This window comes from Sciurus carolinensis, chromosome 12, assembly GCF_902686445.1.
Source record: "Sciurus carolinensis chromosome 12, mSciCar1.2, whole genome shotgun sequence".
In the NCBI taxonomy this organism is placed as follows: Eukaryota; Metazoa; Chordata; class Mammalia; order Rodentia; family Sciuridae; genus Sciurus; species Sciurus carolinensis.
Genome location: NC_062224.1, coordinates 68,638,876 through 68,653,861, shown reverse-complemented (window position 1 = coordinate 68,653,861; position 14,986 = coordinate 68,638,876). Strand labels below are relative to the sequence as shown.

Genomic DNA, 14,986 nt, shown 5'->3' with positions numbered 1-14,986 from the left:
TAAGAGTTTGGACTTTTCTTTGTTCACATGTATTCTTTTGAATTTAGAAAGTTAATATAACAAGACAGTCCAAAACCAAATTTGATTCTTTGTTCTGTGTGAATTTACTGTTTTAGTTGGTTTAGATAAATCAGTTCCCTTCCCCCATTTGAATGGTACATGACTGATAGTCACTACATAGTCCGTGTTTCAAGCATGATGCTTTCTACAGGAATATAAGCAATTTACTGTCTCTAAGCACTATTTTGTTGTGTCTAGGAAGAAGCAAGGATGGACAGTTTAGCATATTCATTCCTTCGGACCCTATTTGTGTCTGTGGTCACTTGGACCTGCCCACCGCCACCCTCCTAAAACACTGCTTTCATTATGTTACTTTGCTTAGAAATCTTCCACAGTTTCCTCAAACTCCTTGACCTGGCATTGAAAGTTTTCCTTTAAGGGATGGAGTGTGTTTTGAAGAAGGAAGGATTAGTTGAAGGAGGAAGAGTCTTCTAGCCCTAGGTAAGAATGGGGCAACAGATCTCAGTGCATAAGATTACTTTTAACAGATGATTTTCCTTGTATTTCAGAAGTTTAAATAGAAAAAGGACGTTTATCTTCATTTCCACTTACGTATAGAAGGGGTGCTATAGTAGGGAGATAATTCTTTTGGTCCCAGCCAATATTGAATATTCTGGATCTTTGGTTTTTAGCTGTTAGTTTGGAACTTTGTTTTTTAACTGTCAGCCATAACCTATCATAAATGTTACCAGAAACTAAAACTATTTCATTATAAAGCAATCCCTAGGAAAGATTTATTTTTAATTATTTAAAAGTTACCCTCTAATGCATAGAGTTAATTCTATATTGAGTTCCAAATTGTATTTTCCCCCTTCCCCACATCTCTTTGCCCTTGGACCTCTTCCTCTTTAAAATTCTCATTGACCAGCACCAGTGTCTGGTGAGTGTTTGGGCTTATGGATTGTAGAATTTATTCCAGCATTCCATGCTCTTAAGTTAGTTAAGTTTAATAAGGTTTTTCTGGCTTTCTTATGGGCTTTTCTTGGATCTCTTATTAATGATTACTATTCACATCTTATTTCAAAAACTATATATTATGCTCTCATTAAGCATGTTTTGTGCAGGGCTCACAGCAACAGTCTGACATGGAAAGGCTTGATTATAAGGGTAAGTACTTTATAATTTAGTGTAACTTTAAAATGTTACATGGGGTTGTTTGCTTTATAACCTCAACTAAACTATGCAAATTTACATTTATGTGCTGAAGAAGAAAGTTTTCTTTTAACCCAAGCTCCTTTTCAATCCTTTAAAAATATTTTTTAATTAACGGTTGTCCCTTTCAGAAGTCTAATTGCTTTAAAGTATTTTCTTTACTGTTGCAAAAAAAAAAAAAAAGCATTCTTAGATTACTCTTTGGGGTATGCATTGTATGAGACCCAGAGCCATGTGGTATTTTGACCTTTCATAGTGCCCTTCCTCTGCCCCCTGATAAGTGGCAGAGACAAAATGTGTTTGAAAATGAATTTCCCATGCCCTGCTTCCCTCACCTTTCAGCAAACAGCAGAATAGCCACCTTTTAAATAGTGATCTGCTAGGCCTTAGAACTCATCTTAAGGAGAAATAATTAACTAATAGTATAACATCCCTGCCATTCCCAACCTGTTTTGTTTAACACAGTTCCTTTCTTGGTGACTTGAATAGTAAACAGCATTATTTCTTGCTTCCTACTTAGGAATCAACTAATGAAAGTAAAGTTTCTTTTTAACTTAAATTGGAACTGAAGCTATTATATGAAGATAAGTTTTGTTCCAGCTTTTGGAGTGGTTTTAAGTTTATGTGGGACAGGCAGAGAGCATGTACAATTATGCACAAAACCTTTTTTTTTTTTAGGACATCACATAGAAATGCCGTCATGGGTTACCAGGCTTAGTTGCTAATTGAGATAACTGTTAACCAGATCTAATGAATGTGCAGCTTTGCCCTACAGTATTTCTGTTGAATAGATATCCTTATGTTTCAGATATTTGTTTTTTGCCAGAAAGTTTCTGTTGAGTTGGCATGGTGACTCATACGTGTACACTGCATATTTCTATCATTTGCTGAAATCATTTATGTATCTTCTTAGAAACATTCTTAATGTCTTTGAGGGAAAATTTTCAAAATATTTAACAGCTGAATTGGAGGTAAGTTCCGCCCCCCCAGCTAATTAGTAGCCATTGAATGGTTAAGTGGGCTTTAAAGTGAACGGAAGAAACAGCAAAAGAAATTCATCAGGAATGTCCCTAATCCATAGACACTTCAGCAGTTACTTGTCATTTTGAAACACATGCATTATTTTCTCCTTTAGACTAGCATATTCTTATCAGGTATGAAGAGACTATGAATTTGCTTAAAATATAGTATTGATTATTGAAGGGAAGAATGGTCATAATCAGGTCTATATCTTAAGAGATGTAAATTCAACACAGTACTAAAAATGCTTTTGGTATCATAGTTTAGAAACTAAATGTTTTATTTTTCCTTATCAAAATAACTAACCTGAGACATTCTATTTACAAATCATGAATTAAAACAGAAGCAATAATTCTTCATTATTGTGAATTAAGTATATAAAATTTAAATTCTAGTACAGAATACAGTTAAATAGAACATTATAACTATCCCATTAAGGTTTCAAATGGGAAGAGATGAAAATTTTGAAGTGACATATCTCATCTTCTCTTTCTTAAAAATATGTAAGTTTTGCATGAAAAATACTTAGCTATTAATGGCTTCTATATCAATGAGTTATGTGATTATTTGGTCATATAAGCAGGATAAGAACATTTAGTTTTACATCAGCATTGCAATTTAGGTTACATAACATTCAAATATTTCCTATTCTACTGTCACATACATGACTGTTTCATTTGTAATTTTTGCAACAAAATGACCTTTTAAAGAATTTTTTTTTTAGTTTTTTAGATTGCAGATGGACACAATACCTTTATTTTATTTATTTATCTTTATGTGGTGCTGAGGATCAAACCCAGGGCCTCACACGTGGTAGGCAAGCCCTCCACCACTGAGCCACAACTCCAGCCCATTAAAGAATTTTAATAATAAATTTTATTGTTGCTAAAAATATTTTATAATATTCTTCAAATATATATAATAGTTCATCTTTGAGTTTAAAGCTCTTTTAAAAAATATGATATGGGACTTTGTCATGCACTGTACTTATGTCCTTGGTGAAGAAAATAGACTTTAAGACATAAAGTTGCAATTAAAATGAATAATGACAGTATTACTGATTCCAGTGAACACTGCATGCCAGGCATTGTACTTTTTTTTTACATTTGCTCCAACTTAATCTTGAAAGCAACCCAAGGAATTTAGTGCTATTGATATCATCTTCATTTTATAGAAGAAAAAACTAAGGTCTGAAAGATTAAATAATGTTTAAAAGATTAATTAAATAGTTAATAGTTAATTGAGTCCAGGTCTGTCTGATTTGGAAGCCTTTCTTCTAATTGCCTCTCTGTGTTGTGCAAATATTAATTGTTTTGTTTAGTTTCATAAGTAGTTCCAGACATAATTATGGAATGCTTACTATATAGCAGGCACTGTGCAAGTTCATTCTTTAGATCATAGAACTGAGATCTTACTGATCACAGATAATATAAATAATCATGAGGACACACATGACCCATCTTCAGCTCCCCTAATGATTTTTGGATCATGGCAACAGAATACTCATAGTGTCACCTTGTACAGAACCTGAGGAAAAATCTTACCTGTTTTCTCTAACCTTGTTGTACATACGTCCATATTGTACGTAAATACCTTCCCTGATGTGGAGCACACAATGGGTTCTTGAAAATGCTAGTAGTGATAAGTACATACTCCAGTTTTAAAGTGAAGTTTTGTTGCTTATCAGAAACCTTTTATAGGCAATTTAAGATCTTTTTCATATAAGACATTTGAACAGATGTTTCTAAAACTATAAGAGAAAAGAAAAATCTCATCTAGGAATCACCCATTTGAAAATTACTAGGACTTTGTTTTTGTGTATTTTCCTAAACTTAAGCTAACTGAATTTTAACTATCTGAGGTTCTGTATAAACCTCTATCTTTGACTGTCCTAAAAAGGTCATGCTTTAGGCAAAATCCATCTATGGTGATAGATGCCTGAATATTGATTATTGACTGGGAAGAGGCACAAGGAAGCTTTTGGAGTGCTGGGATATGTCATTATTTCTTGATCTGAATAGTGGTTACATGGATACTTACATGTGCAAAAATCATCAGATTATTCCCTGTAACTTTATGCGTTAAACTGAAGAGTTGGGTGGAAAGGTTTAAAAGAAGGACAAAAAGGGATTTAAGAGCACCATCTGACCCCACCCTAAACTTTCTCTCGCTTTTTGGCAAGTTCATATATACTTGAAAGGCAAGGACAGTACTGTATTAATTTTTATATTTCTGGTATGGAATGGAAGAAGAGGATGGAGGCAAGTGAAGGGAGGGGGAATAATATCACTTCACAGTCAGCATACACACCTCTCTTTTTAGTAGCTTTAAAAAAAGCCCAGCTCCAATCTGTGTTGCCACCTTTTGTGGTATACCTTTGTTTTTCCCTTGATTTGAAGACAGCAAAATTAAGCAGCATTTTCATTTTGGAAAAATCAAGTGGTTTGTGACATGATCATATTCGTGTACATATCTTGCCTTACTTGCTTTCCCACTTGCATCTGTTAGTCTCTCATATTCCTGTTTTGGTACTTGAGAGAAGAAATTGTATCTTTTACTTTTTGCTGCTCAGCAAATGAACTGGAATTTTTAGGGTGGAGAAGAGATGACAAAAGGAATGATTTAATGGTGTTGAGAAAATAAAGGGCTGTCCTTAGGCTGCCCTCCTCAGGGAGGATAGTAACATTTCTTTCCTATCTCTCTGTCAAAGATGATGTGATAGAAGTAAGCCAAGATTATAGAAAGATTTAGGATTTCCCATATGGAGGAGTCAGATTTAAGGTCAGGAAGAAGAAATTGAAGGGGTGATTTGAACATTTATGACAAGCAAGAGCCCTTAGAGTCATTTTTCTCCCACATACCTCAACCTATGACGTAAGTCTGGGAAAATTTAGTTGACTTGAAATTACATATGAGTTTACTTTGTAAGAAATACCTGTGCACAAAGAAAGCACATGGGAGTTCTTGTCATACATTGTCCTGTTAGGAAGTTGAACTGAAAGGCTTCTGAAAATTCCTTTAGATTCTTTGTTCTAGACTATAATTTAGCATATAAATACCATGGAGAATTAAAGTTCTTATATTTGGTTGGGGACCCATTTAATAATTTCTTCTAGTCTTTTACTAGCTGAAAATATTTTCAAGTTGCTGATGTGCAAATAACATGGTAAACTTATTAATGCTTTAAAGGGAGTTAGGATTTTCTAACTGTATTCCATTCTTGGGCCTTATTTATTTTGAAGCCAAAATAAAAAGTGTGATTCTTTGAAAAGAACTGATAGGTGAATGGATGTAGTAGAATAGAGGAAGCAGACCTAGTGTGTATAAAAATGTAATCAAGTAAAACCCCTTGATAACTTAATGGGCTCCTGACTTCCACCAAACTCCTGTTGTCAAATGGTGCCAGACAAAAAAATTGTTATCTTTTGACAAGTGGGGAAATAATGGGCAATTCCCTTTCAGGAAGTAAGGAGATATTTCCATTACTTTCCAAGTCTAGATTCCCCAAATCTGACTAACAAAACAAGCACAAAAAAAAAAAAAAAACTGAGATTTCTGTTACCACTGTTGTATCCTGGAAAAAACAGTCTCAGAATTCACATTCATCCCCACTGCTAATTAAACCCAAGCAAACAGCTGCTACTAGATGGCACGGAACCATAGCCTGTACCACGACAGATTTGGATGATTTAGCTAGACTCTGGAAACTTAAACCTCCAACTGTACAACTGTGCCACAATTAGCTTGTTATTCTCACAATATTGGATTCCATGTATTTTGTGGAAGTGGATTTTCGGATTCTACTTTTCCCTCTTAAAACAGGGCTTTCTATAAGATGGTGATTGAAACATCACAAAGTAACAGGGCTGGCCTAAATTATTTGGCAAGTGGAATGGGAAAAACTAATGTCGGGATCAAGGATGACTCTATGAAAGTGGTCATAGAAATTACAAAGGAAAATTACAGCTACTGAAAAATATTAAATGCATGTCCAAAAAATCATGTTAAAAAACTTGTATCACCCACTAGAAAGAGTATTTGCCACAATCCGTATGTTTCAAAACTTTAATATGACTTTTATAAATAAATGGGAAAAATATGTGTAAGTTAAAGACACAAAGTAATGTAGTGTGATGATAATTGTGTGTTTGTAAAGTATGGCAAGTATGGAACATAATGTGACTACTAAAAATCATGTTTTCAGGAGACTTTAATTACATGGAAAAAGCTCACAATCCAAAGTGATAACACCTTATACATCCAGTATGATCCCAGTTGTGGGCATATTTGTTGTCTATATTTAAGCACAAAGGGAAAAATTCTGAAAAGAAATAAATTAAAAAGATACAGAGATTTTATCTGTGTAGTAAAAATATGAGTAATTGTTTCTTTCCTTCATATTATTCTTTAATTTTAGACTTTAAGAAAACGAACAAAAAACATTAAAATAGAAAATATTTCTTCTCACTAAAGCATGGGTCCTTCTTAAAAATTAAAGTTCATGCTGGATGCTGTGGGGCACTCCTGTAATCCCAATGACTCAAGAAGGCTGAGGCAGGAGGATTGCAAGTTCAAAACCAGTTTCAGCAAGTTAGCTTGCTGAAAATAAAAAGTAAATAAATAAAAGGATTGGGGATGTAGCTTAGTGGTAAAGCACCCTTGGGTTCAGTCCCCAGTAACAAGAACAACAAAAATCAAAGTTCATATTTTAGAATGAACAAAACATTGAATGAAAAGCCTATCAAAGGTAAAATTTTAGGATTGAAAAAAGAAGGCTGTATACTGCCTTTCTGAGATAATAGATGGGTAGACTTAGGACAAGCACTTTCAACTTGAGCACTCTTTCATGTTTATTCTTGTAAAAGCCCTTAGTTTGGTAAACTAGATGATCACTCCCCACTCCCTATGGCAAGTGTCTCTGATAATCTGGTGTCATTTCCTACAGCATTTTAGCCTTCAACACACGCAGACACATGTGTTATTGACATCACCAGTTGATCATTCTCCATGTTCATCTAGTTAACAGATGAGGAGCTCTGCCCATCTTCCTACCAAGCATTTTTGAGAACTTTTTTTTTAATTAAACCACTTATCTAGCTACTTAAAAAGTCTGCCTTTCTAGCTCTTCATGTAAAGACAGTACTGTTTCAATGCATTTTAAAACACTAGTTCTTACCGATCTTATGGGGCAATCTTTTTTATTGACTATTCACATGAAGTATTTCAACACAGAATTTTGATTAGAGGAACATGGTTCACCAGCTTTTGCCGTGGCAGAGCGTTGAAATTCTTCCCAGGAGGCTAAAATATGTGGTGATTTGAATTATCTAAAGTTCCACAGGAAAATGCAATAGAATTTCACAGCAGGAAAGGACCTTAGAAATAACTTAATCCAACTCTCCTTTACAAATGAGGAAATTGAAGCCAGAGGGGTTAAAACCCAAGATTTAAAACCCTTTGGAAATAGATCTTCTGACTTCTTACTGTGGTCTTTTTAATATATTATCCTTAGAGTAAGTTCCTAAATGTCATTATGTGGTATTTGGGGATCACTAGCATATATGATAGGTTTTGGAGTTGCAAATGAGTATAGTGAATTTAAAATTTTAGCTGGGCTGGGGATGCAACTAAATGATAGAGCACATACTTAGCGTGTATCAGGCCCTGGATTCAATTCCCTGCACCACAGAAGAAAAAAAATAAAATGAAGTTTTAGCCTAGTTACCATGATGACAAAGTGTATTAAGGACATACTATAGCTTGAGAACATGTGATCTCAGCACAGCAAGGTTTTCCTCATTTTCTGCAGAAAATTCTCATTTTTCCTCAGTTTCTTTTAAACTTAATTTTTTTCTGGTGTTAATTCTAGACTTTGAGAAGAAAATTCTTCTATCAGTGTTATTTTTATTGAAACCAACTTAGTTAGACTTTTACTTAGACCTTTATTAAGCCAAAATTTCCCCCTTTAAATATCTTTTATTATTGCATTTTAATTATACAGAATAATGTGACATATTCATTTATGCATATAACATACTTTGATTATATCCACCCTCATTACCCTTTCCCCCTATCCCCTTCCACTTTAATAGTCTGCCTTCTATTTTTCATGTTCTTTCCCCCACCCCTTGCCTTAGGCTCTATATAGGATCTCTTTATATTTTACTTAAAATAATATAAAGTGATTGTTAGATATTATTCTCATTAATCTCTTAGTTCTTTGCTAGTGTGACTTTCTTCTAGTTTTTTTTTTGGGGGGGGCAGTTATTTCAAGTTACAAAAATGTAATTTTTCAGTTAAAGGAGATGCACAAGAAAGTCTTGTTAAGGAAGAAAAGTCTGTTTCACTATAGATTATTGTTCTGAAAAGCATAACTGAAAGATTTCTATAGATGTTTGAGGACATTAGTCTATCCTCCTGGCTACTAAAATGAAGATATCACAACAGCTGCAAGAGATTGCTTACACTGTTGGAATTCATTTTGATACAGTAGAGTTTTATTATTTTTTAAACTCCCTCCCCAAAGTGTTTTTTGATAACAGGTGTGACTTTTAACCTCCCACACGCAACCTCATATATTGAGTAATTTTGTAAAGGCAAAATAATCCAAAATATGTGGGAAATGAACTTAAGAAAGATTAATAATGTTTCTTGCACTTTGGAGATCAAATGATAGTTCTTACAAAATTAGACATACTAAAAATTGAAAATACCGAATGTTGGGTGAGGAGATAATTGGTGAATTTAGGAATTATTGTCTTTATACTTTTGATCTCTGGTCTAGCTGATTAAAGAATGTATCCTGTTAATGAGTAAATTTAGACTAACTCTTAGACATTAAATAAATACATAATCAAAACTTACTTTTTAAAAATACAAATAAACCTTCACTGAGGTTGTAATTAACATACAGATTCTTACTTATGTAATTTGTATAATTTGTTTTGGCAATTCAAAACAATTGAATTTTCTATTGGTTTGCAATTGGTTTTCTATGAATAAGATCCATAAAATTTTGAAAGTGAGCAAGGTTTGTGTTTCTTTCTTATCTTAATGAAAATAGTGAAGGTATTTGTTGAATCAGGCTTCATGTAAGCCCCAAAGATAAAAAACTGTGCCCTCAACCTCCAAACTAATCTTTTAGACAACCTCTTTGTGTTGTAATCCAAATTTATCACTAACTTCACTTTTGTAGGCACTGCTACCATTTTTGATTAATATTTAAAGCTTATTAGACATAGTTTTAAACATTTCTTATTTAAGATATATCATTTTATACATCAACATTAAACAACAGTGAATATGGAAATTCCTATATTCATAGGATATAGAAACCTTTGTTTATCAAAAATATCAAAATTTTTCCTTATACTACCATATATATTTAAGGCAATAGATGCTTGTCATTTTGATTCACATCTTTATATGATTCCCAGAGGCAGATTCTGGATCATTAAAGAAAGATTATGGTCTTTTCCACTTTTTTTGTTCACTTTTCTATAGGTAGGTCACTGTAGTAGCTCCCACCCTGTTCTGTTCTTCAGTGTTTCCCCTTCACATTACTACCAGATCAGTCTTCCCAAAATAGTATTTTTATCATATTAGTTCTTGCTTGGAAACTTTAGCAGCTTTCTATATCTGCATCTACTTTGGTCCCTTGTTTCCCTGAAAACAACCCCTAATAATCTTCACTGTTCCCTCATAACAAGTCCTTATTGGCTTTACTCATGTTGCCATGTGAAGGCATCTAGCCTAGGTGCTGTCACAGGGCTTCCTTTCCCTCTCCCTCCTGTTTATCTATGGAATATTAATTTATCCTTTAAAACAACTCCTGACACAACTAATTTGTGAACATATTCTCTTGAAGACTTAAAAAAATACAAAGTATAGCTCACTGTTGATTCTTCTTTCCATTAATACAAGAATGAATGAATTGTGGCATATTTATTCTATGGAATTATGTACAACATGAAAACAGTGGAACTGGAGTCCACATATCAACACAAGTGAATTTCATAAACAGAGCAACAAAGGCAGTTTATGGACTATATATAGTAACACAGTTCTTACAGACTCTAAAAGCGTGCTAAACAATTCTGCATATCTTTATGATATGTACATATGAATTAAAAGTAGAAATATATGCAGAAAACTTTTTTCATATATGTACATATGAAATTACAAATTTTTACATTATTATACATATTATACATAATAGTGGGATTCATTGGTACATAGTCATACATGCACATGATATAATGATATAATTTGGACAATGTCATTCCTCAGTGTTTCTTTCTCTTCCCTCCTCCTTCCCCATGGTCCCTTTTCTCTAGTCTATTGGTCTCCCTTGTATTTTCATAAAATTCCCCAACATACCTTTTTTCCCATTTTCCTCTCTAGCTTTCACATATGAGAGAAAACATTTGACCTTTGGCTTTCTGAGTTTGTCTTATTTCACTGAACATGATATTCTCAAATTTCATCCATTTCCCTAACATAGTTTCATTCTTCTTCAAGACTTGAATAAAACTTCATTGTACATATATGCCATATTTTCTATATCCATCCATCCATTGATAGACATTTAGATTGGTTCTATAGTTTGACTATTGTGAATTGTGCTGTAACTATGGATATGCATGTATTGCATAGCATAATGACTTTAATTCATTAGGATAAATATCAGGAGTAGTAGGGTTAGGTCATATGGTGGTTTCATTCCTCGTCTTTTGAAAAACCTCTAAACTGATTTCCATAGTGGTTGTACTAATTTACAGTCCCACCAATGGTATATAAGTGTTCCTTTCCCCCAGCATCCTCTCTAGCATTTAATGTATTCTTGATGATTGCCATTCTAACTGGAGTGAGATGAAATTCGGTGTAGTTTTGTATTTCCCTGATTGCTAAAGAGGTCAAACATTTCTTTTTCATATATTTGTTGACCATTTGTATTTCTTTTTGGAGAAGTATCTGTTTAGTTGATTTGCCCATTTATTGGGTTTGGGGTGGTAAGGTTTTTGAGTTCTTTATGTATTCTGGATATTAATCCTATCAGAAAAGTAGCAAAGCTTTTCTTCCATTCTGTAGGTTCTCTTGTCTCATTCTTGTTTCCTTTGCTGTGCAGAAGCTTTTATTTGATGCCATCTCATTTTATTAATTCTTTATATGATTTCTTGAACTTTAGGAGTCTTATTGAGGAATCCTTGGCCTGCACCTTTATGTTGGAATATTGACCCTACATTTTCTTCTAGGAGTTGCAGGATTTCTGGTTTAGTTCCTAGGTCTTTGATTCATTTTGAGTTGACTTTTGTGCAGATAAGGATCTAGTCTCATTCTTCTACATATGAGTAGCCAATTTTCCCAGCACCATTTGTTTAAAAGATTGTCTTTTCTCCAGTGCATGTTTTTGGCACCTTTATCAAGGATCAGATGACTTTATTTTTTTGTGTTTACCTCTGTAACTTCTCTTCCATTGGTATGTATGTCTGTTTTTATGCCATTTTTGTTACCATATGTCTGTAGTGTAATTTGAAGTCAGGTACTGTGATGCCTCCAGCATTGCTTTTTTGGCTTGAAATTGCTTTAGCTATTCTGGGTCTTTTATTCTTCCAAATAAACTTTAGGACTTTTTTTCTAGTTCTGTGAAAAATGTCATTGGTATTTTGACAGAGATTGCATCAAACCTGTAGATTATTTTTGGTGAGGTAATATAGACATTTTAACAATATTCATCCTGCCTATCCATGAACATTTGAGGTCTTTCCATCTTATAGTGTCTTCCTTAATTTCTTTTATCAGTTCTGTGTTCTTTAGTTTTCATTGTAGAGGTCTTTCACCTCCTTGGTTAGATTTATTGCTAGGTTTTTGTTCTCTGAAGTAATTTTAAAGGGATTATTTTCCTGATTTGTTTCTTAACAGATTCATTATTGATATTTGTATATTGATTTTGTGTCCTGTCACTTTTGACTCTTTTCCCAGTCCTTTTCCTCCTTCGGTAGAAACAGGTCTGTTGATTTGCCACATTCCCCTCTCTGTTTTAAAAATAAGTTTATATATTTTGTGTTTAAGTGTTTACATATAAATATGGTATGAAATTATTTTGAAACTTGTCACTTTGCCTTGGAGTTCTTTTCGTATCAGCATAAATGTATATAGATTGTGTGTGTGTGTATATATGTGTGTGCGTGTGTATGTGTGTGTGTGTTTTCATTCTGTACAGCATCCCCTACTGTGGACATATCACTGGTTTTTTCATATGTAGAAGAATGAGACCAGATCCTTTTCTCCCACCCTGCACAAAAGTCAGTGTCCATGTATGAAGAGAAGGATTCTTTTTCCTTGTAAACTGCACCTCAGTGAGGATCCTTGCATATGCCCTCCTTTCCATTTTTGGTTCATAGCAATGTCTCATAGCCTACATCAGTATGCAGCTTCTTTTTTGCAGGGTATAGCTTCTTTTCAGGGTATGGCCAAAAAAAACAAAAACACACATAGGATCAGTCAAGAAATTTGGATTTTAGACCTGGCTCTACCATTGACTTGCTCAGTGGTCTCCTAACTTTTTCACCTATGTTTCATGGAAATGTTAAATGGGATAACATTCTGATAAGCTCTTATTCTAATTAGGCTTGTGGGAGTAATAGCATCAATTTTTACTTATTTTATGTTATTTTAGCAGTGCTGGGATTGACCAAGTCCTTGCACATGCTATGCAAGACCTATATCACTGAGCTACTCCCCCAACCCCCATCCACTTTTATTTCGTGTTCAGTGACTAGTAAGTATCTCTTGGATCTTATAAAGTCAATCATAAAGATTCACAGTGCTTATGAATCAAGGGTCATCACACTTTGTTCCACATGAGTCATCTTCTGCCATTACTCCTTAACTGATCCTCAAATACCATTTCCAGAGGAAAAAGTAGTAGTGATGATAATTTTTTTTTCTTTTGGATAAATGCTCAGTGTTTTATAGAAAGCAGTGATTTGTACTAGCTCATTTTAAAGTATTATCCTTCTCTCACAAATTCTGAGTAATTAAAGAAGTTGCTTAAGATTATCAACTAATAAGTTTTAGGGCCTGGCCTCTACTTCTTATCTTTTGGTTTCTAGGTTCTCTATTTTCTTAAAGACAGTTTCCTTATACTCAAAATATTTGTTGAACATGTGCTAAATTTCTTTTTTTTAACATTCCCAAGGAGCTTGGTATTTATCAGGTGCTCTTTGAATGTTCATCCCCCACTAACAACCTTTCCCTTCTGTCTCTGAGTTCATTTTGTGTAGTAGTTGGGACTCTGTCCAGTTGTTTCTAGACTTCAAGATGACCAACATTTTTGAGCCAACATCTCCTAAGCATTCAGGAAATGCATTACGCAAGTAGTTGTGGTTATTGCTATCCTTCAAATCTCTTGACACAGACCATAAACATTTAGTTCTCTTCCATGAAAAATGGATTGGAGGCCAAGCTTAACTTGTCTCAGGGTATCTGTTTCATCTTCATGGTATAACCCAAGTGTGCCAGTGATGATTCATGGAAATGCTAAAGGGTGAAGAATGGCTTTGCTTTTATTGGAAATCGTTTAAAGAGTGTTCATCAAAGTGGATTCTTTGTTTTCAGATACTTTTTTCCTAACATACCAGCACTGAACTGAAGTTACTTCTTACAAAGTATCCTCTCACAAAAGGACAATCCACTGTGACTATTGAGACTAAAATGTGCTAATTTAAGTACTTTATTGCTTAAATTAGGCTACTAGCATAAAGCTCACAGTATATTTTCCTTCATAATATTTTATTTGTTCAGAAATATACGAAGCCGTTTTTTCACAGACTTGATTTTCCTGAATGATAGGAAGAACAACTTGAAATTTATAAAGCTGGCCAGGCACTGTGGCAAACTTGTAATCCTAGCAACTCAGAGACTGAGGTAGGAGGATTTAAGTTGTAGTCAGCCTGGAGAACTTAATGAGACCCGAGACCCTGCCTCAAAGTACAAAAAGGGTGGGGGGGAACTGGAGATGTAACTCAGTGGTCAATCCCTGGTACCATGAAAAACAAAAAAGAAATTGATAAAGCCAACACTGTCTCTTTGTAATTTGTAATATTAATTCTGCAGCTATGTCAAGAAGAGAATTCTCCAGACAGATGAAACATTTTCATGTTGCTTTATTCTCATTTCCTTCACCATACAATCTTTCCTTTCTCTTTCTTCCCAAAAATTATTAAAAGAAATTTAAAAAGGTGAGGGAAACAGAAACACTGATTTTTTTTCAGTTTCTTGTTAACTTTTCTCTTCATACTTTATTATTTTTAAAAAATTCCCCTCACCTCCGTATAGATCCCCATTATCTTGATTGATGTGTGCCTCCCTCTCCCTCCTTCTGAGAACTTTACAGTCTCATTAGTTGTTCCCTTGACTGATATTTACACACATACCACAGTTCACTGGTCATCTGAGTACAGGAGCCAAGGTTCTCAACTACTCTTACTGATCCTGAGTGTGAAGTGCCAAGGGCAATTTGTTGCTAATTATGAGTACTTGAGTTTGTAAGTGCTTTATTTGTTTTTAAGTAGATTTGCATTTAACTCTAAAATAATGTCACTGTCACCCACTTGCATACAGAAATGCTTTCTTGAGTGGGAGAGAGTGACACTGCAGTTAGTCTACTGTCAGGGAATTGTGCACTACCCCAGCTTTCTCTACTGGGAGTGTGGGAGTGTGTTCTGGAACATGTAAATGCTATTTTTCCTTG

At 34.1% G+C, this 14,986-nt stretch overlaps 1 protein-coding gene across 11 annotated transcripts in view; it reads left to right on the top strand.

Annotated features, from left to right (window-relative positions):
* Positions 1-14,986, top strand: part of Disp1 (dispatched RND transporter family member 1) — a 196,107-nt gene that overhangs the window by 155,074 nt on the left and 26,047 nt on the right. Inside the window, exon 3 of one of the 11 annotated variants that reach the window (XM_047521422.1) lies at positions 1,125-1,167. The exons of 9 other annotated variants lie outside the window; for them this stretch is intronic. In XM_047521422.1, the coding sequence (XP_047377378.1) occupies positions 1,125-1,167 (43 nt within the window). Of the gene's footprint in view, positions 1-1,124; positions 1,168-14,986 lie in introns of those variants that run through there. One more of the 11 variants, XM_047521424.1, reaches the window with a different exon arrangement.